Source organism: Alosa sapidissima, chromosome 7 (genome assembly GCF_018492685.1).
Source record: "Alosa sapidissima isolate fAloSap1 chromosome 7, fAloSap1.pri, whole genome shotgun sequence".
NCBI classification, from domain to species: domain Eukaryota; kingdom Metazoa; phylum Chordata; class Actinopteri; order Clupeiformes; family Clupeidae; genus Alosa; species Alosa sapidissima.
This window is the reverse complement of record NC_055963.1, coordinates 4,917,609-4,942,756: the sequence shown is the minus strand read 5'-3', so window position 1 is coordinate 4,942,756 and position 25,148 is coordinate 4,917,609. Positions and strand designations below refer to the sequence as shown.

At 44.9% G+C, this 25,148-nt stretch overlaps 2 protein-coding genes across 5 annotated transcripts in view; both read right to left on the bottom strand.

Moving 5' to 3' along the window:
- Positions 1-1,258: 1,258 nt before the first annotated feature.
- On the bottom strand, positions 1,259-15,647 carry impdh2 (IMP (inosine 5'-monophosphate) dehydrogenase 2). Of its 4 annotated transcripts, XM_042098880.1 has the most exons (16): positions 15,071-15,647; positions 14,259-14,307; positions 14,068-14,169; positions 13,897-13,971; positions 13,229-13,435; positions 12,862-12,949; positions 12,530-12,580; positions 11,826-12,025; positions 10,618-10,708; positions 10,289-10,384; positions 4,993-5,064; positions 3,116-3,259; positions 2,368-2,512; positions 1,927-2,070; positions 1,754-1,837; positions 1,259-1,634 (listed from the first exon to the last, which is right to left on the bottom strand). In XM_042098880.1, exons 1-16 carry the CDS (start codon positions 15,166-15,168, stop codon positions 1,613-1,615), a joined length of 1,668 nt encoding a protein of 555 aa, XP_041954814.1. In that variant the 5' UTR covers positions 15,169-15,647; the 3' UTR covers positions 1,259-1,612. The 4 variants fall into 4 exon arrangements, with proteins under 4 accessions (XP_041954814.1, XP_041954816.1, XP_041954817.1 ...); XM_042098882.1 differs by lacking the exon at positions 12,530-12,580 and having other exon boundaries at positions 15,071-15,642; XM_042098883.1 differs by lacking the exon at positions 4,993-5,064 and having other exon boundaries at positions 15,071-15,641.
- Positions 15,648-16,387: 740 nt separating this feature from the next.
- The window catches only part of arih2 (ariadne homolog 2 (Drosophila)), a 13,878-nt gene continuing 5,117 nt past the window's right edge, over positions 16,388-25,148 (bottom strand). The window contains exons 6-14 of the mRNA XM_042098899.1: positions 24,683-24,792; positions 22,628-22,745; positions 20,820-20,870; positions 19,934-19,955; positions 19,676-19,827; positions 18,848-18,991; positions 17,590-17,658; positions 17,275-17,385; positions 16,388-17,193 (exon numbers count right to left, since the gene is read on the bottom strand). Of these exons, the coding sequence (XP_041954833.1) occupies positions 17,122-17,193; positions 17,275-17,385; positions 17,590-17,658; positions 18,848-18,991; positions 19,676-19,827; positions 19,934-19,955; positions 20,820-20,870; positions 22,628-22,745; positions 24,683-24,792 (849 nt within the window). The 3' untranslated portion in view covers positions 16,388-17,121. The remainder of the gene's footprint in view (positions 17,194-17,274; positions 17,386-17,589; positions 17,659-18,847; positions 18,992-19,675; positions 19,828-19,933; positions 19,956-20,819; positions 20,871-22,627; positions 22,746-24,682; positions 24,793-25,148) is intronic.

Below are 25,148 nucleotides of genomic sequence, written 5' to 3'. Positions count from 1 at the left end.
AACTAATGCTCTGTTTTAGAGCCACATCATTAATACACAAAGGAATGATCAAATATCTTCATAAATAGCTTGTCTGTTGCAGTCAATGCCATTTCATCCGTTTTTTTTTTTCAACCAAGATGTAATGATAAACAGATTATGTTGAGTAAATCATACACATCCAGTCACAAAGTGTTTTTGTTTTAGATGCATTTTCATCGCTGTTTTTATTCAGAATTATTCAAATGTTCAATTTAATTTTATTTGGGTAAACGCTGGTGATTATTCAGTGTATTCAAATTTCCTTTTTTCTGTATACTGGTAAAACATGACTTATTAAAAAATGTAATATTATGCAATATTGCACACTCTGATTCACTTTTGCATTTATGGCCAACTGTCTTGCCTTCAATAATCAAAATGAAAATTGTCTTAGTAATTATGTGCATGATTCATGTGTTTTTGTTTCTACATGCATTTTACATTTTTGTTTATACAACAAACTAGAACTAGAACTAATATTCTGATTAATTTAGTGATAGACGAGCTATGTCAGTAATCCACACTTACATGAAAGGGCATCCAATCTATTCTGTTGTGTTTGTGACCCTATATCTAATAATCTTAGATATTGGACTAGGACCGATCAAATTCAAATCATTAGTTCTTAGCAAGTATTTTTTTTATTTTATTATTTCTTTAATTTCATTCTATTTTATGTTCTTATTTTAGTTCAATGTTCTTGGTACAGAATAATCTTCCTAAAGAGATGACATACAACCAAATTATAAATTATCTTTAGAGGTTAAAATTAAATACATTCTTTGGGGGTGTGTGTGTAATATGTACTGCTGACAATCAGGTGTGACTTTGCAGTGTGCTCTCAGATTTCATTTAGAGATAGGATAACCACAGGATATGTGTCCCAGCACATTTCTTACACCCACACCTGTCTTTCATTAAGTGGGTACAGGTGTGCATATGTGTATGTGTGCATGTGTGTGTATGCGCCAGTGTGTGTAGATCTGGAAAGTCCGGTGATTTTGGAGCCATATCCTCTCGAGAGCAGTCTGGCAGTTACTCACAGATCAGAGAAAACAGAAAGGGAAATCCGCACTGGTCACTGATTGTGACATTATACACTTTTTGCACCTCCCCACAGACGTGCAATCAATAACTGTCTTGATCGCTCACATACTCCTATTCAAGTGTATTCGCTTGAGATTTTGCAAACGGCTTCTAAAACTGTTTAAGTGAGCAAATGATGACAAAACAAACATTTGTGGAAAAATCTTGCTTATTTAATCTTATTTGTCAAGGTCACATCTCTGGTAAAACAAGGCATTTGGAACGAACACTCCAACAAACAAACGGAGAGAGAGAACTCACAGGCATACACACACATACACACATACAAACACAAACATTCACACACTAAAACACGGTCTGATCATGTGAAGAAAGACTGGGAAGACCACAGCAGAAGGACGTTGAGGTTTTGATGGCGGGTGGTTAAAGTTGTAAAGTAAAGGTGTGTGTGTGTGTGTGTGTGTTCGTGCTGGAGTGTGTGAAAACATCTGTATGTGCGTGGATGTAGATTGGCAAGGAGGGCGGATGACATCAAGACTTCTCTTCAGTATAGACGCTTCTCATAGCTGGAGGAAAACACAGCAGAATAAAGAATAAGACATCTAAAGGAATAAGGCTCAGAGGATTGATGAGGTGAAGCTGTGTGGGTGTGCTGGACACACGTGTGTGGTCAACGCCGCTCTACCTGTGCAAACTGTGGACACCTCCCTCCATCTGGGCGGATGTGGTTCTCTTCTCGAACTTCAGGTCACCAGAATACATCATGGCTCTGCCAATCAATACACAGACCATCAACTCAAACTCAATCTCTCACACACTCACACCATGAGGTCTTTACATGCATGAGTGTGTATATACCTGAGCTGAGTGAGGCTCTTGGAGCCGATGTCTTGGCAGGAGTGCTGAATGCCGGCGATCAGGTAGGGCACGAACTTGTGGATGGAGCCTTTATCCTGCACTGCTCCAGATACCCCCTGAGCCACTTTGATCTTGTCACACTCACTGAGAGGGACACAGAGAGGGGAGCGGATTAGCGGATTATAATAATATAACAATAATAAGCATTATTTGTATAGCACCTTTCATACACAGAATGCAGCTCAAAGTGCTTTACATTTGGAGCATGTAACACAATAATAGAGTCAGTCAGTCATTATCAATCACTTTCACTTTTCTTCATTGCTGTGGCCGTTTATGATCCAATCAGCAACATATCAGAAATATAGAAAATAACATTAGATAGGATTAGATGCTGGGGACTATGAGGTCCAGAGAGACCGTGCAGAGGCATGAGGGCACCTGAAGTAGCGGGTCTGGGAGCCCAGGTTCTTGTCCATGGCGTCCAGGGAGCCCATGCCACGGTACTTCTTCAGCCGGATGCCGTCAGAGAAGAAGTACTCTCCCGGAGCTTCTGAGGTGGCCGCCAGCAGAGAGCCCATCATCACTGAGAGAGAGAGAGAGAGAGAGAGAGAGAGAGAGAGAGAGAGAGAGAGAGAGAGAGAGAGAGAGAGAGAGAGAGAGAGAGAGAGAGAGAGAGGGGGGGGGGTGGGAGAGAGAGAGAGAGAGAGAGAGAGGGGGGGGGGAGAGAGAGAGGGGGGGGGGGGGAGAGAGAGAGAGAGAGGGGGAGAGAGAAAGAGAGGGAGAGAGAGAAAGAGAGAGAGAGAGAGAGAGAGTGAAAGAGAGGGAGAGAGAGAGAGAGAGAGAGAGAGGAGAGAGAGAAAGAGAGGGAGAGAGAGAGAGAGAAAGAGAGAGAGAGGATTGATGAGGTGAGAAAGAAAGAAAGAAAGAAAGATTGTGAAGAATGATTGAATGATGAGAAAGAAAGAAGAATGATTCTTTTGCTTTGCCTGCTTTGCTGTAATGTCTGTAATGGACAGCAGAGGGCACTGCAGCATATCCTGAAGCTGGATTTGAATACTCGTTTTGCGTGTTTGGCCTGAACACGTCCACCTTCAGCGTGTGGCATGTTTGTGCACATGGGCTAGGGATGTGTGGGCCTTGGCAATGTGCCCGTGGGCATGTGTGGTGAGCGAGCGCGTGTCCTTACCTGTGGAGGCTCCCAGAGCCAGGGCCTTGGCAATGTGGCCGACTGTTTGGATGCCACCATCAGCGATGACTGGCACACCAAAGCGCCTAGCGTACTCTGCCACCTTGTACACTGCTGTGGCCTGTGGTCGTCCACATGCCAACACTGTAGGGCAGAGGGGGAAAGGGGGGGGGGGGCAAAATCCACACAGAATTAATTAACACAAGATCAACATAACATCGTCAGAAGGGTGAAGGGCTACATATGAATACATAATCCATGAAATGTATGATCTAACCAATGGCATGGGTTTGAGAATGCCGGTGCAACAGAGCCCATCAAAAAGACACTAGGTTTTGCTTCTACCAATCATTCTCTTACATTACTTACATACTGTTGACATAAACTAGTTTAGTAAAATGTCAAGGAGACAGATCTCTAGCATATTGTTCTCCAAACTTTTCCTCATCTGTTGTTCCTCGTTGGTAGAATGAGCTACCAGTTCCTACTAGAGAAGGGACATCTCTCTCCAGCTTCAAAAACCTCCTGAAGACCCAGCTCTTCAGAGAATATCTCCTTTCATAGCCATACTTACAAATATCCTTGCTAATTCTAGCACTTATCACCTGACATAGAACTGACACTTGACTGTATAAAAACAGCACTCACTGATGCGCTTATTCTTACTGTACTCTAACTTTTAAATTGTTTTAAATTGCTCTAGAATTGGTGTGAGATTTGTTTTTTTAAAAAGCTTTAAACTGTTTACCATGTTGTAAGTCGCTTTGGTTAAAATGCGTCAGCCAAATGTAATGTAATGTAATGTAATGTAATGTAATGTCATGTGATTCCCTTCATACTTCCTTCTCGCATGCATAAACATCCTCATTACATACACACCCCTCTATACACACACACACACACACACACTCCCTCAGGCTCAGCAGGGTCATGGTGAAGCCACACAAGCAGCACACAGGTGGTCCATGCTGTGCCGTCCGAGAGCCTTGTAGTGGAGTGAGGAGAGCAGGGCCTCCCTCAGAGCCCAGGCTGCAGCACTCACTCTATTAGTGCACAAACCCTTAGTGTGTTTGCAGTGGGAACAACAAAACGCATGATAGAGCCATATCGGATAGCCCCTTAACACACCGCCAAAGCGTTTAATCAGGACAATAGCATCACACACCACATCCCATTCAGGTAATAGTAATATAAGGTAAGTATTGTAATATATTAAACTGGGGACAAGTAATGAGATGCTGAATGGACGCAATTCAAGGCCAGAAAAAGGTGAAAGGGAGCATCCTTTCAGATCTGGAATGGTCTTCTTTTTCAGGGCTAATGTTTGTGAATATGATCAGAGATGCTGACACCTTTTTTGACTCACAGCACGCTAGTTCCAAGACAGATATCTGATATATAAGGGCTCGACAGATTTGAGAGATGTCAGTCTTTTGGATTGATTCAGACCACCAACTCAATAGATGAAACTTATTGTGCCAAAAAGTACTACTTAAGTAGAATATTAAGATTATTTTCTTAATTTTGTACACTGAATAATGTCACTGGCTGTTGAATCAGTGACATTTAAGGGTGGTGTGAAGGTCATTCAGAAAGTTCACTTCACATTCATCCTCAATAGATATACTTGCATGGCAGAGAGGGTTTATGGGTAGTGTAGTTCAGGAGTCAGAGGAGGTGCCAGGTGTGACTGACAGGTTAGTCAGACAATGACAAGCACCCAAAACCCCAAAAACCCAAACACCAGAGTCTACTTCTACTGATGCAGAGCCGTTAACCAACCAATCAATGCAGCAGGCTGTGGAAGCGGGCATAGTGAGGAAGTGAAACCAATGGGAGCCCTGCAGGGGTGGGGCTCAGAAGCATAAGGGACTTACTGCAGTATCCCGTTACAGTAGTTGGGGTTTTGGGGCTGTGGAGCTTTATTTCAGGAGGAACAGTAGGGGGCGCTAGAGAGAGGAAGACGGAAGACACACAGATGGACAGAGGTGGAGAAAGAGGAGCTCAGGGAGGAGATAGCAGGCACCAGTGGAGAGAGGGAACAGGCAAGAGAAGAATGAGAGTGAGAGACAGTGAAAGAGGGACACATTAAGAACAGTAGAGAAGAGTGGACTGTGTAGATTCCCCCAAACACACGGACACTCGCCATCACTGCGCATCCCCGTTTAAGCACTCTAAAAGGCACTCTGGTCACCGAGAGTCTGACCTTCAACAAGCCATTCTGGTCTCATTAGATCAATACAATGGCAGCCAACTACCCCAACGTAAAGGAACACACCAACGAAGAGAAACAAGCTTATTTGTCATCTACCTAAGACTTTCTCTTTCTCTGTACGTGCAATAACTCAGTGTGACACTATTTAGCCTAGCTTATCATAATTCACACAGCATGTGTGTTTATCATTCCACAGCATGTGTGTTTATCCTGCTCAGAGGTCAGAGCAGCCCCGAGGGCAGGTGACCACTGGTCAGGGACTGGGGAAAACAGCCTCAGTGCCTCCACTAGCAGAGGGGTGGGGCAATAAGGCAGAAGAGGTGGGATTGGCTGATAGTTGGGGTGTCACACAGAAGTTCACACTGAGGTGTGAAAATGTGACTGTATAGTATGCAGTGTATATGTTAAAAAGGGTTGTTTTTATTTTTATTTCAAATGTTCAGGCATACACATACATACAGAGATCAAATTTTACAAACATTACAATTCATCAGTAGCACTAAATAGATATGGCAATATTAAATAGAACTTGTCACCATTTGTGTTACCAGTGCACAAATCTCCGTCCTAGCATACCAAACAAGGCCTCACACTTCCCATGCTGCAGCCATAGGAGACTACATATGGAATGATTGTGGCAGGAGCTGAGCCTGTGATTCTCTGTGCATAGTAAGGTAAGGTGTTCTGACTACATATGGAATGAGTGTGGCAGGAGCTGAGCCTGTGATTCTCTAGTAAGGTAAGGTAAGGTGCTCTGACTACATATGGAATGAGTGTGGCAGGAGCTGAGCCTGTGATTCTCTAGTAAGGTAAGGTAAGGTGCTCTGACTACATATGGAATGAGTGTGGCAGGAGCTGAGCCTGTGATTCTCTAGTAAGGTAAGGTAAGGTGCTCTGACTACATATGGAATGAGTGTGGCAGGAGCTGAGCCTGTGATTCTCTAGTAAGGTAAGGTAAGGTGCTCTGACTACATATGGAATGAGTGTGGCAGGAGCTGAGCCTGTGATTCTCTAGTAAGGTAAGGTAAGGTGCTCTGACTACATATGGAATGAGTGTGGCAGGAGCTGAGCCTGTGATTCTCTAGTAAGGTAAGGTAAGGTGCTCTGACTACATATGGAATGAGTGTGGCAGGAGCTGAGCCTGTGATTCTCTAGTAAGGTAAGGTAAGGTGCTCTGACTACATATGGAATGAGTGTGGCAGGAGCTGAGCCTGTGATTCTCTAGTAAGGTAAGGTAAGGTGCTCTGACTACATATGGAATGAGTGTGGCAGGAGCTGAGCCTGTGATTCTCTAGTAAGGTAAGGTAAGGTGCTCTGACTACATATGGAATGAGTGTGGCAGGAGCTGAGCCTGTGATTCTCTAGTAAGGTAAGGTAAGGTGCTCTGACTACATATGGAATGAGTGTGGCAGGAGCTGAGCCTGTGATTCTCTAGTAAGGTAAGGTAAGGTGCTCTGACTACATATGGAATGAGTGTGGCAGGAGCTGAGCCTGTGATTCTCTAGTAAGGTAAGGTAAGGTGCTCTGACTACATATGGAATGAGTGTGGCAGGAGCTGAGCCTGTGATTCTCTAGTAAGGTAAGGTAAGGTGCTCTGACTACATATGGAATGAGTGTGGCAGGAGCTGAGCCTGTGATTCTCTAGTAAGGTAAGGTAAGGTGCTCTGACTACATATGGAATGAGTGTGGCAGGAGCTGAGCCTGTGATTCTCTAGTAAGGTAAGGTAAGGTGCTCTGACTACATATGGAATGAGTGTGGCAGGAGCTGAGCCTGTGATTCTCTAGTAAGGTAAGGTAAGGTGCTCTGACTACATATGGAATGAGTGTGGCAGGAGCTGAGCCTGTGATTCTCTAGTAAGGTAAGGTAAGGTGCTCTGACTACATATGGAATGAGTGTGGCAGGAGCTGAGCCTGTGATTCTCTAGTAAGGTAAGGTAAGGTGCTCTGACTACATATGGAATGAGTGTGGCAGGAGCTGAGCCTGTGATTCTCTAGTAAGGTAAGGTAAGGTGCTCTGACTACATATGGAATGAGTGTGGCAGGAGCTGAGCCTGTGATTCTCTAGTAAGGTAAGGTAAGGTGCTCTGACTACATATGGAATGAGTGTGGCAGGAGCTGAGCCTGTGATTCTCTAGTAAGGTAAGGTAAGGTGCTCTGACTACATATGGAATGAGTGTGGCAGGAGCTGAGCCTGTGATTCTCTAGTAAGGTAAGGTAAGGTGCTCTGACTACATATGGAATGAGTGTGGCAGGAGCTGAGCCTGTGATTCTCTAGTAAGGTAAGGTAAGGTGCTCTGACTACATATGGAATGAGTGTGGCAGGAGCTGAGCCTGTGATTCTCTAGTAAGGTAAGGTAAGGTGCTCTGACTACATATGGAATGAGTGTGGCAGGAGCTGAGCCTGTGATTCTCTAGTAAGGTAAGGTAAGGTGCTCTGACTACATATGGAATGAGTGTGGCAGGAGCTGAGCCTGTGATTCTCTAGTAAGGTAAGGTAAGGTGCTCTGACTACATATGGAATGAGTGTGGCAGGAGCTGAGCCTGTGATTCTCTAGTAAGGTAAGGTAAGGTGCTCTGACTACATATGGAATGAGTGTGGCAGGAGCTGAGCCTGTGATTCTCTAGTAAGGTAAGGTAAGGTGCTCTGACTACATATGGAATGAGTGTGGCAGGAGCTGAGCCTGTGATTCTCTAGTAAGGTAAGGTAAGGTGCTCTGACTACATATGGAATGAGTGTGGCAGGAGCTGAGCCTGTGATTCTCTAGTAAGGTAAGGTAAGGTGCTCTGACTACATATGGAATGAGTGTGGCAGGAGCTGAGCCTGTGATTCTCTAGTAAGGTAAGGTAAGGTGCTCTGACTACATATGGAATGAGTGTGGCAGGAGCTGAGCCTGTGATTCTCTAGTAAGGTAAGGTAAGGTGCTCTGACTACATATGGAATGAGTGTGGCAGGAGCTGAGCCTGTGATTCTCTAGTAAGGTAAGGTAAGGTGCTCTGACTACATATGGAATGAGTGTGGCAGGAGCTGAGCCTGTGATTCTCTAGTAAGGTAAGGTAAGGTGCTCTGACTACATATGGAATGAGTGTGGCAGGAGCTGAGCCTGTGATTCTCTAGTAAGGTAAGGTAAGGTGCTCTGACTACATATGGAATGAGTGTGGCAGGAGCTGAGCCTGTGATTCTCTAGTAAGGTAAGGTAAGGTGCTCTGACTACATATGGAATGAGTGTGGCAGGAGCTGAGCCTGTGATTCTCTAGTAAGGTAAGGTAAGGTGCTCTGACTACATATGGAATGAGTGTGGCAGGAGCTGAGCCTGTGATTCTCTAGTAAGGTAAGGTAAGGTGCTCTGACTACATATGGAATGAGTGTGGCAGGAGCTGAGCCTGTGATTCTCTAGTAAGGTAAGGTAAGGTGCTCTGACTACATATGGAATGAGTGTGGCAGGAGCTGAGCCTGTGATTCTCTAGTAAGGTAAGGTAAGGTGCTCTGACTACATATGGAATGAGTGTGGCAGGAGCTCATTCAGCTGGAGGATAGCAAAAAAAAAAAAGAACTGACAAAATGGAGAATGACAGGCCGCCCGAAACATAGTAGAAAAACCACACTACTGCTTATAGCGCACACACGATGCAGCATCTTGAACACCACCAACACAGGGACACAGTCAGGGATGGGAGATGGGAGATGGGAGAAAGAAAGACCTCGAAGGCCAAACTCCTCTTTTGCATCACCATTACCTCATCCATGTGCAAGGGCACAAGGCAGTCCTATTATCAGACTTACTAGAGGGTTTATATGGTAAATAGATGAACGCAGTCAGTTCTCAGTAGTTGACAATGATGGTCCTCTCCTACTAAGCCCAAATACAGCATCCCATCAAGCCCACACTTTAGCCCATGTGTAGCCCACTACCCCATCAAGCCCACACTTTAGCCCATGTGTAGCCCACTACCCCATCAAGCCCACACTTTAGCCCATGTGTAGCCCACTACCCCATCAAGCCCACACTTTAGCCCATGTGTAGCCCACTACCCTATCAAGCCCACACTTTAGCCCATGTGTAGCCCACTACCAGCCTTGTGAGCACCTGTCCCACTCACCTGTGTCTAAATACGAGCACTGGGAGTTGAACTGCAATATTCATCATTTCATATTAATACAGGCTAGCACATACCCATACAATTTAATATCATTTCAAGACTATTTGTTTGGATGAATGATACATAAGACAACAACAGTTCAGCATTGTTAACGCATCAAAACCCCATTGTGTTCATTCCAGTGTCAGATTTACAGGTACCCATTTGTTTGTTTTTTATATTGTGATCAACATAAAGGCGGAAATAAAGTATTGTGAAGGGCATGGAGTGGTGATGTGAGTGTGTGGCTGCGATGGCGTGTGTGTTTGTGTGGCTGCTGTGGCGTGTGTGTGTGTGTGTGTGTGTGTTTGTGTGTTTGTGTGTGTGTGACTGCAGTGGCGTGTGTGTGTGTGGCTGCAGTGGTGTGTATGTGTGTGTGGCTGCAGTGGCGTGCGTGCGTGTGTGTGTGTGTGTGTGTGTGTGTGTGTGTGTGTGTGTGTGTGGCTGCAGTGGTATGCGTGTGTGTGTGTGTGTGTGGCTGCAGTGGCGTGCGCGTGCGTGTGTGTGTGTGTGGCTGCAGTGGTGTGTGTGTGTGTGTGTGTGTGTGTGTGGCTGCAGTGGCGTGCGCGTGCGTGTGTGTGTGTGGCTGCAGTGGTGTGTGTGTGTGTGTGTGTGTGTGTGTGTGGCTGCAGTGGCGTGCGTGCGTGCGTGTGTGTGTGTGTGTGTGTGTGTGGCTGCAGTGGCGTGCGTGTGTGTGTGTGGCTGCAGTGGCGTGTGTGTGTGTGTGTGTGGCTGCAGTGGTGTGTGTGTGTGTGTGTGTGTGTGGCTGCAGTGGCGTGCGTGTGTGTATGTGCGTGTGCGTGTGTTGTTGTTGCACTAACCTTCCTGAGTGATGCAGATGGAGCCGCTGCCCATGCCTACTCTCAGGGCGTCCGCTCCGGCGTCGATCAGGTTCTTGGCCTGCGCCGCCGTCACCACTGGACACACCACAACACAGAGAGACTGAACACACACATCCATCTCACACCTGCTCCATGAATGGTGTGTGTGTGTGTGTGTCACTGATGTATGTATACACTTGCACTGTCAATCTATAATAAAGTACAGAACTGGTGAAGCATGTTGGACCATACAGAATTGTTAATCCCTGATTAAATTTGACTTTGAATGTCGAATCCAATCAATTAACTCGTTCACAAAATGTGCTTACCATTGCCTCCGATGACCTGTACGGTGGGGTACTTCTCTTTGATGTATTTGATCATGTTTATCTGAAAGATAGAGTTGCCCTGAGAGGAGTCCTAGGGAGAGAAGGATGGAACAGAGTGAATAGGAGAAAAATAAGATGCTAAACCACAACATAAGAACTAGGGGCTGTCACCATTTCGATTTTACATCTCAACTCGAACGTCGAACTCAAAAGCAGAATCAACGATGCAGCCACACCACCAATGTCACGTCCAGCATGTATGTCAAGACGCACAAACGCACGTGCTGAACTGCAGCGTCAACACTCCTCTAATTTTATATGGAGTTCCATTTGTTCCACTTTCATGAGCGACCAATAGGAGCGCAGAAAAATATTTTGAGTGAGCACACAAATTATATTGAGCGAGCACACAAATTATATTTTGAGGAAAAATGAAACTCACAAAAAATGAAGCACACAAAAACTTGTAGTTGAGCAAACAGGAATCCATGTTGTGCTCCACAAATGTCTTTGCCTCTTTGCTAATATCAATATGTATGTGCAACATCAGCCCCCTTTCTTTCAATTTCACTGTATGTGCTCACATAAACTGTTCCTCCGCTAGCTCAGGAGATCTGTCGCGCTCGCTCAACTTCGTCTGTGTGCTCGCTCAAAACTGTTGACAACGTTACGTTTGTTCCACAATTCATCAACCAATCAGAAAATTCAGGGGCTGAAGTCCAATTCTCATTGGCTGCTGAAGTCCACAACGCCTAGCGTCATTTACTAGTGTCAGTGGGAATCGGGAAATGTTAATAATGCTGGTCTTAGTTTCAACGCATAAAGTTAAGTAAACGTTGTAACCGTGTTGTAAATCCAACAACACCCACATGATGAATACTTCCCAAAGATGTATTTTCGTGTGGCGTGCTCCAATGTTCCTTCTGTCCCGATTCCCACGGACACTAGTACATGACGCTAGGCGTTGTGGACCTCTAAGAACACTCGTACTACTATACCCTAATTCCCCAACTATTAGCCAAGGGTTATATATTCATGTCTTCAGCTATGAGGTGAATACATGGGGGCAGTAAATATGGTATTAATATGGTTTTGTTTCTTGAACTTGCATAAAACACGGTCCTGCGGTTTATACACAATGCGGCTAATACACAGGAAATTACTGTACTCTCTTCCTTTTTCAAACACACACACACACAAACACTCACCAACACAACTACGTCCACGCCACTCTGTACTAGCAGGTCGAGCCGGTAGCGGTCGTCGTTGTGTGTCCCGATGGCAGCGCCACACAGCAGCTGCTTGCGTGAGTCTTTGGAGGCCAGCGGGAAGTCTCTGTTCTTCTTCAGGTCTGTGCGCGCGATGATGGCCACCAGGCAACCCTCTGTGTTCACGATGGGCAGCTTGCCTAACATGCACAGACACCCAGACATACATCAACACCTCCGGCAATGCCCGACTAAACCAAATCGGCAAGTTTACCAGCAACACAACGCAGAGCACAGGGCTGTAGCGGTTGGAGGAGCATTGTGGGATACTGGAGGAAAGGGCAAAAAGCCGGCGTCTTGGATCAACATCTGACTAGACTGTAGGCTGTATCTAAATATAGAATTTTAAGTGCAATCAGAAAATGAATTTTTTAACTGCACACACTACTCTCAATGCTCATCGCAGAGCAGCTTGTTCATATGTTAGTCACCATAGCAACAGAAAACACATCACTGAAAGCCGGGTTTTGAGGAGACACTGGTACTTTTGTGTCTTTGTTAGAAGCTCCTGTGAACTTAGCAAACTTCACAAAGCACACACACACCTGCCCACACAAACAACCTTAACAGACCAACGCGCACACACACACACACACACACACACACACACACAACCGGTCACCTCTGCAGCAAACCCAACTGACCCTGTAGAGACCTCTGACTGTTCGGAGGAAAGTCATATATTTGGCATGCATCTGGAAATGTGATCACATGTTGGTTCAACTTTCACTACACAGTTTACACACTTATATGTCTGACCTCATGTGAAGCATCAACTACTTGTGCTGCTGACCTCATTGCATTTCTGCATTACTTAGATCATTAACTAATTATTATTTTACCCTGTTGAGTGCATCAACAATAATGGCACCCTAATGCCCCCTAATTATTTTATGACCAATTTGTTACTGCTATCAGAATACACTTTACTGGTACTTCATCTGAATGACAAAACGCTGAACCCGCCCACACCCACCTTTCTTGCTCCTCTGTAGGATCTCATTGGCCTCTTTCAGAGTCACTCCTGCTGGAGCTACCACCAAATCCTCCAGCTTGGTCATGACCTGGAGAGGGAGAGAGAGAGACAGAGAGAGAGAGAGAGAGAGAGAGAGAGAGAGAGAGAGAGAGAGAGAGAGAAGAGAGAAAGAAAGAAAGAAAGAAAGAAAGAGAGAGAGGGAGAGAGAGGGGGAGAGAGAGGGGGGAAAGAGAGAGAGGGGGGGAGAGAGAGAGAGAGAGAGAGAGAGATGGTCAAAGGTGGAGATGGGGTCTGGTTAATCAGAAATGAAAATGTTTTTCATCTAGCAGTGCACTACAGTCCACCACCCATTGGCAGGCCCACCAACCTCGCTGAGGGGCAAGTCGTGCTCCTCCTCCTTGAGGAAGTCGATGTCCCGTGAGGAGATGATGCCCACCAGGCGCCCGCCCATCTGCCCGTTGTCTGTGATGGGGATGCCGCAGAAGCCGTGGCGTGCCTTGGCCTGGAAGACGTCCCGCACGTGCTCGTTTGGGCTCATCACCACCGGGTCCGTAATGAAGCCCTGCTCGTACCTCTGAAGGGGAGGGGGGGGGGGGGGGGGGGGGGCAAGCGAGGGCCACAACAACAGGTGAGAGGAGGAAGGGGGCAGGAGAGGTCAACAGCAGAGGGAAGGGGAGCCGGGACAGTTTCACATACGAGAAGGGTGGCCACTCATCAGGCCTACGCTTTGCTACAGGGAGTCTCGTGAAAAGCCAGCAGGCAGAGAAACAGATACAAGAGTAGAGGGTGATGAACTGAGTGAGAGAAAGAGACAGAGAGAATGGGAGAGACAGAGAGAGTGGGGGGGAGAGAGAGAGAGAGACCCAGCTGGTAGCTGCAGCTATAAAAAAAACAGTGGTAGAAGCCTACAGGGAAAGGAGGTGGAGAGGTTGAATAAGTTTGAAAGACAAGCTTGATTACGCACATGCAAACAGACAACTAAGTCTAGAGAGAAGTTGCAACAGAGCAAAGCAAAGACCAGAGTGTGACTCATACCTTGACCTTGCGCACTTCATTGGCTTGGAATTCTGGAGTGCAGTTATGGTGGATGAAGCCAATGCCCCCTGTGAGCTGAAGAGAACGAAACACAACAGTAAACCAACCAAAGACTTCATGCTCCATGCTGTATGATTAAAATGAATATACGGTAGTCTTGGGCTTGCTTACAGCCATGGCAATCGCCATTCCGGACTCAGTGACAGTGTCCATAGGCGTTGACACCAGAGGCGTTTTCAAAGTGATGAGTTTGGTCAGAGCAGAAGTCAGATCCTGTGAAGAGAGTCCAATCTTAACTGTGCCATGGCTGCACCATAAACAATTCTATATCGCCATGCAAAACAGACAGTTACTGTACTCACCACCTGGTCTGCGGTGAAGTCAATATATCCTGGGAGAATCAGGAAGTCACTGGAAGAAAAAGAAACATAGTTTCTACATCTAACCCAGCTATTGATATTAATAAGAAGGGCAGAGATCATTTTAAGGACAGTATAAAGCCCTTATTGCATAAGGAACTGTGTAATGTTGCTTAGAGTCCATCGTTATGAAGTAGGAGTTTGGCCAATATTTCTGTAACGGAGCGCTCTAGAATCTTTGGTCATGAGGCTAAAAATAGATACGCATGGCAAAAATCTACACTACAACAGCAGTAAACAGTGCCCCTGGTTGGACATTAGACCACGTTGCCATGCTTTAGTTAAGTCGGCAACCCCCTACATTGCTCGGGAAAGTGGATCTGACTTACGTTAATAGTCTAAAATAATACTGAGATCAAACTTAACGTAATTTACATGGCTCAGCTTCAGTCATCCTTGTTCAAAGAACGTGAGCCAATCACTGGACGACACTGACAGTTACGGAAAAATTCATTGTTATTAGGAGAAATATTAAGTTATTAATGACGACATCTTATTATTCCCCTGAAACATGATGTTCTCTCACTTTACTGCATAGAACTGTTGCTGCACATTATGCAGACGCCATCCTAAAGAAACCGATGGACTCGTCACTGATAGTTTGACTCAAGCAAAAAATTAAAAAGCTGCAGTGACCTAGTTAGTTAGCAGAGGGCAATATGTTGCCAAAATAACATTCGTACTTTTGTGTGACCGCATTCCAGGAGTGTGACTGTGCACTAGGCCCGTGCACGTTAACGTAACGTTACACTTACTTGTAAGTAAGACCGTCTCCACAATTGAAAAGTTGCTGTCCCGTCAAACCATCTTCAGGCACGTATCCTGTTTGTCCACTAATTAAGTAGTCAGCCATGATGATTTGGAGACAATTTATTATATAGCACAATGTCCGACTCCTGCTTCTGGAGGCGTGTAGACGAGACGTAAATTAATGTTAGCTTACGGAACGACAGCCTTCTGTTGCTGCGCAGTAACAGCGGGCTAGAATGTCCTTGTTACTCCGCTCCCAAGTCGACCGTGAAGGGTCTCGTACTATTGTCCGACGTGTAGTCAGTTGAGGTTCTTCCGTTGGCAGGCTTGGGCACAAATGGTTTAGCCTTATGATTAAAATTTGTCGTTCAGACCTGAGGAGGTCTTCCGTAGTGTCCTGTGGAACAGCACGTGTGTACTGCCAGCAGATCTAGCGTTCCGCAGTCTTAAGTAAACTCTGTCGCCTTCGTCATTTCCGGAGTGAACATGGTACTAGATATTTCCCAAGCTGTTAATGACTATAGTTAATTCCAATGACTGTTAAAAAATGCCTTTTACTGTAATTAGGAGATACATAACGTGCCTATCTTGGCATACGTGTATTTCTTAGCTTATCTCGCTGAGTCACACGTATAGAGCCGAGGGGCACTGGGTCGGGTTAATTTTATCTACAGCACACGACGTGACTGCCTTTATTTGGACCGCGCAGGTCAGTGGGCTGAACCCTGTAAGCGCAGCACGCCAAAGCCTGCGCAGTGCAGCACACCAGTCCGTGTTGTAGTGGGCCTAATTAATTCTACACATTAAGCTCAGTTCCGTAAAATAAAATCAGTTAATGCAGTTTGACCAGAGCTTAGCCTGTTATTGATAGCACTAACCAGATAGGGCCCCCCTGTCCACTTAAAACAATATTTGTTTGATCCCTAGAAATGTAAAACTCTCTGATGTGCACGTGGTCAGCCATGCACATTCTGAAATAAAATTAATTTAGAGTAGGAGGCCGACATTTACCCTCGGCACCAAGCAGGAAAGTAATGTGCGCATTTGCCCTCTAATTAACTGGATGGGACCTTAGGCAGGGACATCTTATTTGAAGGTACTGTTCAAATGCATTAGACTTCATCATTGCCCTTGGGTTATGGGACTGACTTCACTCTTCATACAAACAGGAAATCATTCTATAAAGCCTTTCGTCCATTTTTAAGCAAAATTATGGCAGCACTCCACTCCTGGACACATTTTCCAAATAGCATCAGAGCCCTATGGAGTGTGTGTGTGTACAAGACATGCAGACCCACCCAATGATCACACAGGAGTCCATGTCTGGTTTAAAAACTTTCTCTCGGTAACTATCTCTGTATTAATGTACAACCGTTCAAAATTACAGCATTTTTTGTTTTGTATTTTGTAATATCTTTTTAAATGTTCTAACTATCAACAACAGCCATTAATCCAGAAAAAAATAAGTTGACAAATGTGAGAAGAAAGTCCAGAAAAAAAAAGAGAAAAAGAGAAAAGGGGGCAATTGTGGACGTGGGGGAGGAAGGAGGGGCAATTGTGGACGTGGGGGAGGAAAGGGGGCAATTGTGGACGTGGGGGAGGGCAATTGTGGACGTGGGGGAGGAAGGGGGGGGGGGGGGCATGAGTATGGCCTGTTAGTCTGCACACCTCGGAGGAGTGTTTCTGTGAGTGTTATGTGTGCATATGTGTGTCTGGATACATATTCTGATATGGGAGAAAGTGTGTAACTGTGTTTGCAAGTATACATGTGTGACAGAGAGTTTCTGAAGCCAAAGACGCATAGGCTCTCTGATAACACTGTAGTGTGAGGGTGGGAATTCCATTGTCAGATGCAGTCACTATCTTTTTTGCCGTGAGAGCGCGAGAAAGGGTGAGTGGGTGGGTGGATGGATGGGTGGATGGGTGGGCACATGTGAGGAGGGCTAGAGCGAGGGATGAGGGGAGAAGAGTGCGACGGATGGAGGGGATCTTTGGAGAGGAGGCCGGCGGGGGGAGAGGGGAGGCGTCGCTGCTGGTGCACGTGTGGGACGTGGGCTCAGGTGTCGTGGAAGTCCTTCAGCAGGGTGCGCCTCCTCTGCTCCGCTATGTGCATTTGATTCTCCAGATCCTGCCGGAGGGACAGACAACAATGAGTGGCTAATCACTACAGCAGGCACACAGGACACACGATTGGGCAGTCGTCGCTCACCCCTCTGTCGTTAGCGCTCAGTTCTCCCTCGCGGTCATAGCCATCGGCCCGCTCCACCTTCCACGACAGGTTCTCGATCTCTGCCTCTAGCTGAGCCTGCTGGTACTCAAACTAAAACAAAACAGGAAAAAAACTAAACTATGAAAAAATGCCTGCAATACACAAAGCATTACAAGCAGTAGCATCATTTCAAGATATTATCAGGTTTGCCTCTAGTTTTGCTACTAGTCCTGCTGGTGAAATCACACAGGCTCACCTCCATATAAACAAAAACCTCACATAGAAATGATTGATTTTACATTCACAAGCTCTTACCAGTTTTTTGCGTGGCCCAGACTCCATGTAGTAGGCGTAAGGGTACGTGTACTGCAGTGTGTAGCGACACTGGATACAGAGACAGAAGCATTTAGAAATACAAACAGACCCCTTCACAAACTTACCATACTTTTTTGGTATGAAAACCAGGGTTCCCACTCTAAGTCAGATGTAAAATTCCATGACTTCCCTGACTTTCCCTGACGAAAAACCTGAATTTCCAAGACCTACTACAGAATGAATCGTACAATATACCGAGCAAAGATTTCAGAGTAGATGAGTAGCATTCAAGAATCGTTGACGTTTTTTAGAGTGGGAGATGAATAAATGGGCATTGAATAAGCAAAGTTGGGCTAACCTCAACCACTCAAGCAAGCAGCAAAGCTAATTACCAGATATACACCAATTGTGCATGGACATATATTTGCATTAATGTATTTTGGCAAGTAAATGAGAGAGTGTGATAAATGAGACCAGAGGAAGGCTACTCTGATTATACATCACATATACTGTAGATGAACAGCCTGTTAAATAATGCAGCCTTCCCTCCGGCCTTACACCATACGATTTTGAGGGATTTCACAGTCGGCTACTACATCTCCTAAGTCGGAATGAAATCATGGGAGTTTTACTGATGTTGCGGCGCGCTCCCGTTAACTAGATTGTTTAGTGTAAGGTGCCAATCTAAGTGGTTTTAAGTCAGTCCGAGTCGGTCTTTTTCTAGTTTTGCCGTTACGACAATTGCAAGGCTCACGCAAATAGTGGTGTGAACCATACAAAAACCAATAGTGAGCTCTCTCCAACACCAAACTAGAATGGTCAAAGTAAGCGACAGCTGTAGCTAATATGATTATTTGTTATTTAGTTTCTTATAAATTATAAGATGGCTATTCCACATGACAGAACAACTCTATATCGGTTAGAGATGTCACACATGAAACAATGCTGCAGAAACACAACAATATGACTTTAATATGAGTAGGCTATCGTTTGAGTTCCTGTTGATATCTAGTGCACGATGGGAAACAATTTAAAGGAATCTAGTTGTAGTCTTGTAAATAGTGACCCTGCAAGATCGCTAGTTGTTGCAAAATCATTGTCTGTGCCAAGTCTGTGACTTAAAACCTCTATGACTTGTTTTTAGATGTGAGAGGGTTTGAGACTGTAGTCTTTCAAAAATCTTTTCCAAATCTTTTCAGAGTCTTCTGGGGTAAGGATGCCATCAGTTGATCTAAAGGTGCAGACAGGCAGGCTGTACCTTGGCCAGTAGTTTGGCAGCATTCTGCATGTACTGCCAGTCGATCCATGTGCCGAGGTTATTCATCACACGTTCCTGGATCTTCTCCTGGATACGCTGGTACGTCTGAGCTTCTAGCTGCAGACTCTTGTTATGGTTCTCCCACTGCAGATGTGGACACGCACACGCACACACACACACACACACAGACACACACAGAATTATAGTATAAATACAAATGAGTAGGACATTTGTTCTGTGCCTGAGGATGGCTTGAGAAGACTGTGAATGTTCCTGCTGAGCTGCAATGTTGAGTTTATGCTAAAGAGGAATCTCACACATCTCCTTTAAATCAACAAGGCAGAGAACATTTTGGAGTGTAGTTGAGAGTGTTTGAGGTACGAGTTTGGGCCTCAATAGAAGCTAGGTGTCGAGGAATAAAACTGCAATGAAACTGGACAGTGTAAGCGTCCACATTGAGGACTAATTGAATTTCAATTTTAGTTGCGATTACGGGCTCTAACAGTTAGGAAAACAATCATCGAGACTGAAGTATGGTTTCCATTTTCCACGATGCTCTCATTTGTCTGTTATAAATCCAGTGCAACCCTTTCCTCTAAAGCTGCACTGTTTAGCCCCACCCACCCCAAAGCCCAAAGTCACAAGCCAGTCTGTGGAATGTTTCACCTCGAACCAAAATGACAGACAAGAGAGCATTTGGTCAAGGTAAAACTAATTCAGTTGCGATATCCTTTACCAACCCTATGAGCAAGAGCATCATATTTCCTTATACTGTACAACAGTAACAAAACAAATTGAGTTGAGGAAATGTTTGTGGATGTGTCTCACCCTCTCAAAGTAGAAGAGGTATTTCTTGAGGGCTTCCCTGGCCTGAGCCTGCTGGCTCTGGTTCACGATGTCGGGGTTCTCTTTGTAACGGCTGCACTCATAGTACTCACTGCCGTGGGTCTTCCAGTCTCCCAGGCACATCCAACAGAAGTCTGCGCACACACATACAAACGTTACAGAAAGTGAGAAAAATTGACGCAACAACAACTGGCATATAGTCAAGGTACTGAGAAGATGACCATGTGTTCCATTTCTTACCATATTTACACTTGGAGCATTGCTGTTGAAGGGGGGGAGGTGGGGGGGGGGGGGGGGGGGGGGTGTAGGAAAAAGAAGTAAAAGAATTAAGCCATTGTCAAGATAGATACACTCGTCTTCAGGGAAATTAACTTTCTAACCCACACACAGCTGCAAATCTGCAACACCCTTCATAGCCTCAAGGTGTCCTCATTGATCCCTCGAAGTATTGACACAGCACTCGGCATGATTGCACAACCAACGTCTGTTTCAACCCACAGGGCCATGATGACCATGGATACTGTTGCTTTCCATAATGTGTCAGTAAAGAGGAACACGAGAATTCTCTGAAGCTACATCCTTTCTATGGGGGGAAGGTTACTACAGAAAGTCCTGCACATCAAACCAGACAGCGTGGGCATGGGAAGTATATTCCGCTACCAAAATAGATAGATACTAAAACCTATGTGTGCTAAAGGTGATGAAAAGCATTAGGGAATGGCATCTAGACAGAGCTGCAGTTCTGCACCACGACCGCCACACGTGTAGACAGAGCTGCAGTTCTGCACCACGACCTCCACACGTGTAGACGGAGCTGCAGAGCTGTGCTGTGCTCATGCTGATGGAGGAGTAGAGAGTGAGTCAGCGCTGCTGGCATAATGGACCAGGACACACTGCTGTCACCTAACCCATATTAGAGAAATGGACATGGCCGTCACAATGGAGCCACATACAATACAGTAGATGTACTTGTTTCAGTCGTTGTTGCTGTTACAGCTGAATTTGTTTTTATCAAATGTCAAATAAAACAAGTAATTTGATTTGATTAATTTCAATAGTTGGAAACCTTGTTTAGACAACAAAATCTATGAAGAATTCAAACCTCAAAGTTAGTGGAGGGACTTACCATGTGATTGCAGCCACCATTCTTCTCAATGCAGATATTGCACTTCGGACACTAGAGCAGAAATAAGGAAAAGTCATTGTGTGTCCAAAGCCTGCAGTACAGCATGTTACCTATATGCCTGCAGTACAGCATGTCACCTATATGCCTGCGGTACAGCATGTTACCTATATGCCTGCGGTACAGCATGTCACCTATATGCCTTTTACACAGGTTGCAGCAAAAAAAAAGATTAAAAAAATCATCTGACGGAAAAAATGCTCTGCAGGCAGAAGTAAATTGTCTGTAACCAGGATTGATTGTTTGTGTGTGTGTGTGTGTGTGTGTGTGTGTGTGTGTGTGTGGATAGCTTACTCTAGATAGCCTAAATTCATTGCTATCAGCTTTTTACTTAAATAAGGTACCTGTAGCCCACTCAGACATATCAATAGCAGTTTTCATATCAATATGCACTGCTAGTAATAGTAGCCTAATGGACACTTATTAGCATAGCTTAGTAGCCCATTAGAGTACGAACGATAAGATTAGTCTGCATATTTGTTGAACCAAACCAGGTAATAAATAAACTTGGTTGATACAAGCACTATTTCAGACAAACATCATTAAATAAAATAGTCTTAAGACTAGGCTCACATTTGCAAAGTTGATTTAGCCTGCAGCCTTGGCTTCTTAATCTTGTTCGCTTTGAGTTAGTTGTGTGTGATGTGCACAGTGATCACATTATGTGTTAAACGGTACCCTGTAGGGATACTCCAGATGAGGCTATTTTGAACATTTCTCAAAGAAATCATAATGTCAATCATCATTGCTTGTTTAGGAGCAACTCCCTAGTCTAAAATTATTCACATTAACCTTTACTATACTGACAAAGTTGTCTGCCTATTTGCCTTACCTTTTGCCCATTATAATGGTTCAAACGCCATGTATCCTGCATCAAATAAACTATACATCTGTTGACTCTATACGTCTATTTTTCGCATGTAAAACCGTAACATAAGGTTAGCTGTATAATGTTGTCAATGTTAACAACATCTGAAGAGAATATGCTTCTACATTACTATACTAATTTACTCATCACTCAAAGGTTCAACTAGGCCACCTGTGTCATCGTTAAACATCTCTCCTCACCGGCTCACATCACTATTCCAGCTGACATTTCAGACACACCTACTGTATCTGTGCTCAGGCTTGAGAAAAGCTACTTTCACTTACATGACGCATGCATAAATGCTCATTTGTTTTCTACCACATGCGTCTAAAGAGATGCTTATTTTTTCCCTCGGGATCTACAATGGCATCATGGCCCCTACAGAAACCAATTGACCGATATCCATCATAGCGACGGAGAACTTTAGTCTCTACTTTTAATACTCTGACGTTAAAGGTCCACTAGAGTTTGATTGCAAGTTTAAGCACAAAATGATAGATCTCTTTGAGGGACTCTCAAGCTGTACTCAACATTATTGGTGCTTTATCTGACAAGTACGTTTTATACAGTATTCAGACCTATGTTGAATATGATATGATTAGTAACAAGGAGAAAAAAGGTGTTACATCAACTCGTAGTCTCCATTGACATGGCCAATAAAGCAGGAGCTCATAGACTGGTTAAGCAGCGAGTTCACCAACTGTATTGGTGTTAATGAACAGGTAACCACTAGAGCAAATGGAGACCTGTCCACACACAGGGACCCATTCAACATTCCAATGAGCCAGACAAAACTACATAGGGTCTAGAACACTAAGGTAGTTTGTAAAAGGTGTGTGTGTGTGTGTGTGTGTGTGTGTTGATGTAAGCAAGTGTGTCTCACATCTTTAGTGTGTGCGCTGATGTAGTTGGCCGTCTCCGAGTCGTCGGCACATTTTGTCAGCCACCTCCGTATGGTGGCACAGTCTGTTGGGGCATGGTACATTTGCCTGCACTTAAAGCTGAGGGATAGTGCGAAGAGAAACAAGAGACAGCAGAGAGGTGGAGCACGGAAAACAAAGGGGCAAAGACACACGCATACGAGAGGGATTACAGAAGAGGGGGAAGAGATTACAGAAAAAGATAAAGAAATGAAAGAGATTAGAGAGAGAGAGAGAGAGAGAGAGAGAGAGAAACCGAGGGAGGGAGAGAAAGAGAGCAAGATTATTGTTAACGTTGGTATAAAAAAAGCAAAGACACTTAAACATTAAGACAGTCATCCCTCTTCAGCTCTGTGAAGCGGAGAGTAAAGTGCTACATCAGGGGAAATCCCAATCTGCCCAGCAAGCAACACAGGATGCAACTGACACCAAACAGGGTATTTTGCCAATTGGCGCCCCTGTCTGACTAAATGAAGCCTGTGGGGTCGTGGTGAGCTCTGTTGCATTAAGTCAAGCCTGAGTGAATGACTATGGAGGAGGCAGGAGTAATGAGGGAGTGTCTCCCTGGAGCCGGCGTGTCTGAGCAGGCATGCTGGGACACTGAGCCTGTGCTCACAGCACTGTGTGTGTGTGTACGTCTCTTTAACGGCACGAACCTCTTCAGAACAACGGAGAGACAAAGGCTACATCTACACTGGGACACTGAGCCTGTGCTCACAGCACTGTGTGTGTGTGTACGTCTCTTTAACTGCACAAACCTCTTCAGAACAACGGAGAGACAAAGGCTACCGGCCATTCTGTGTAAGATGGAGTAGGCCTATTGCACGGCGATAGCAATCAATAGGCTCATGTAAAGAAGCAATCAAAGAAAAACGTTTCTGAATGTCTAAGTTGATTTTGTTGTTGCATGTGCTTTATACAATGACTAATATTAAAAAAAAAAAAAAAAAAAAAAAAACTCATGTGAAAAGGATTAGTGGGCATGACGATAGCCTGCTGGAAACAGTGGCTGTTGACATGCAAACAAGCACCTACAATGGGAGTGGGAGCAATAACTTCTGACAGTAATATGTTCGTGCAGCGCGGTCACATGAAAATCGCAATCAATCCAATTATCCTATAGATTACAATGCTATGAGTATGCAATGGCCTAGCACGGCCGTGCAAACTATCTGTTTAAAAAGACGTAGCCTATGAACAGCGGAACTATATGCGTCCATACATAGCCTGTCCTTGGAATTTCCGAGAAGCTAACTTTAAACATAGGCCTAGCCTAATTATTAGTGTTCGTTTGTTGTTCGTCGACAAAGCTACCTGGCATTATAATGTGAATTCCTATAAAGTAACATGTAAGCTGTCTATCGTACAGTAAACTTGGCAAAAATTCATTGCCAGTCAGTAAACTTGGCAAACATTCATTGCCCATTTCTCCTCAGTTTGCTGATTTGATCTGATGGTTATTTATTCCCTTGTACCCATACTTGTTGACTGTGCATGTCATGATTTTCAAGAATCAGAATTACGAATTTTAATGCAGATTTTCAAGGCTACCCAGACTGATACAGTGTTTGAGGACGCAGAGCGGATTTGATCCATAAACCTGGGTCAAAACTGATTGTGTGTAGCGTAGCTGGGGCCAAAGTGTCTATGTATGCCTATCAGAGGACTATTGCTAAACACACAGTAGTCAACGTGTGTGTGTGTGTGTATGCCTAACAGAGGACTATTGCTAAACATACAGTAGTCAACGTGTGTGTGTGTGTGTGTGTGTGCCCATCAGAGGACTATTGTTAAACACACAGTAGTCAACATGTGTGCGTGTCTATGTATGCCTATCAGAGGACTATTGCTAAACACACAGTAGTCAACGTGTGTGTGTGTATGCCTATCAGAGGACTATTGCTAAACACACAGTAGTCAACATGTGTGCGTGTCTATGTATGCCTATAAGAGGACTATTGCTAAACACACAGTAGTCAACGTGTGTGTGTGTGTGTGTGTAGCCATATGGTACGTACCAGAAGACTTCGCCACAGCGGCTGCACTGTACTCTGCGAGCGCGCGGCTCCTGCACCTGGATGACGATGGGGCAGTCTGCACCTGGACACAGCTGCAGCTGGAAATGACTCTGAAACACACACACACAGAGAAGCGAAGGTCAGTCAGTTACACAGATACACACACACCCACACACCAGCTGGAACGACTAGGACACACACAGGGAGGGAAGCTAAGGTCAGCCAATTCCATACAGTCAGAGCAGTTGGAAATGACTCAAAGGCACTAGTCATGCACAGACACATAGAGCAGCAAAGTGAGTCATGCACAGACACATAGAGCAGCAAAGTTCAGTCGGTCACACAGACACAGACACAAAGGGGATGACAGAGAGGGAAAGAGAGGTCAGTTCAGACAGTCACAGACACACAGAGAGGCTCGCACATGCGCACATGAATGCACACACACACTGCAGTGAGAGGTGAC

Coding starts and splice junctions, on each gene's coding strand:
- impdh2 (XM_042098880.1), bottom strand. CDS start 15,168: ATGGCTGACTACTTAATTAGTGGACAAACAGGATACGTGCCTGAAGAT. Junction 10,709..11,825: donor GCGTGGACGTAGTTGTGTTG/GTGAGTGTTTGT, acceptor TTCTCTCCCTAG/GACTCCTCTCAGGGCAACTC. Junction 3,260..4,992: donor TACTGTAACGGGATACTGCA/GTAAGTCCCTTA, acceptor TCTGCCCTACAG/TGTTGGCATGTGGACGACCA.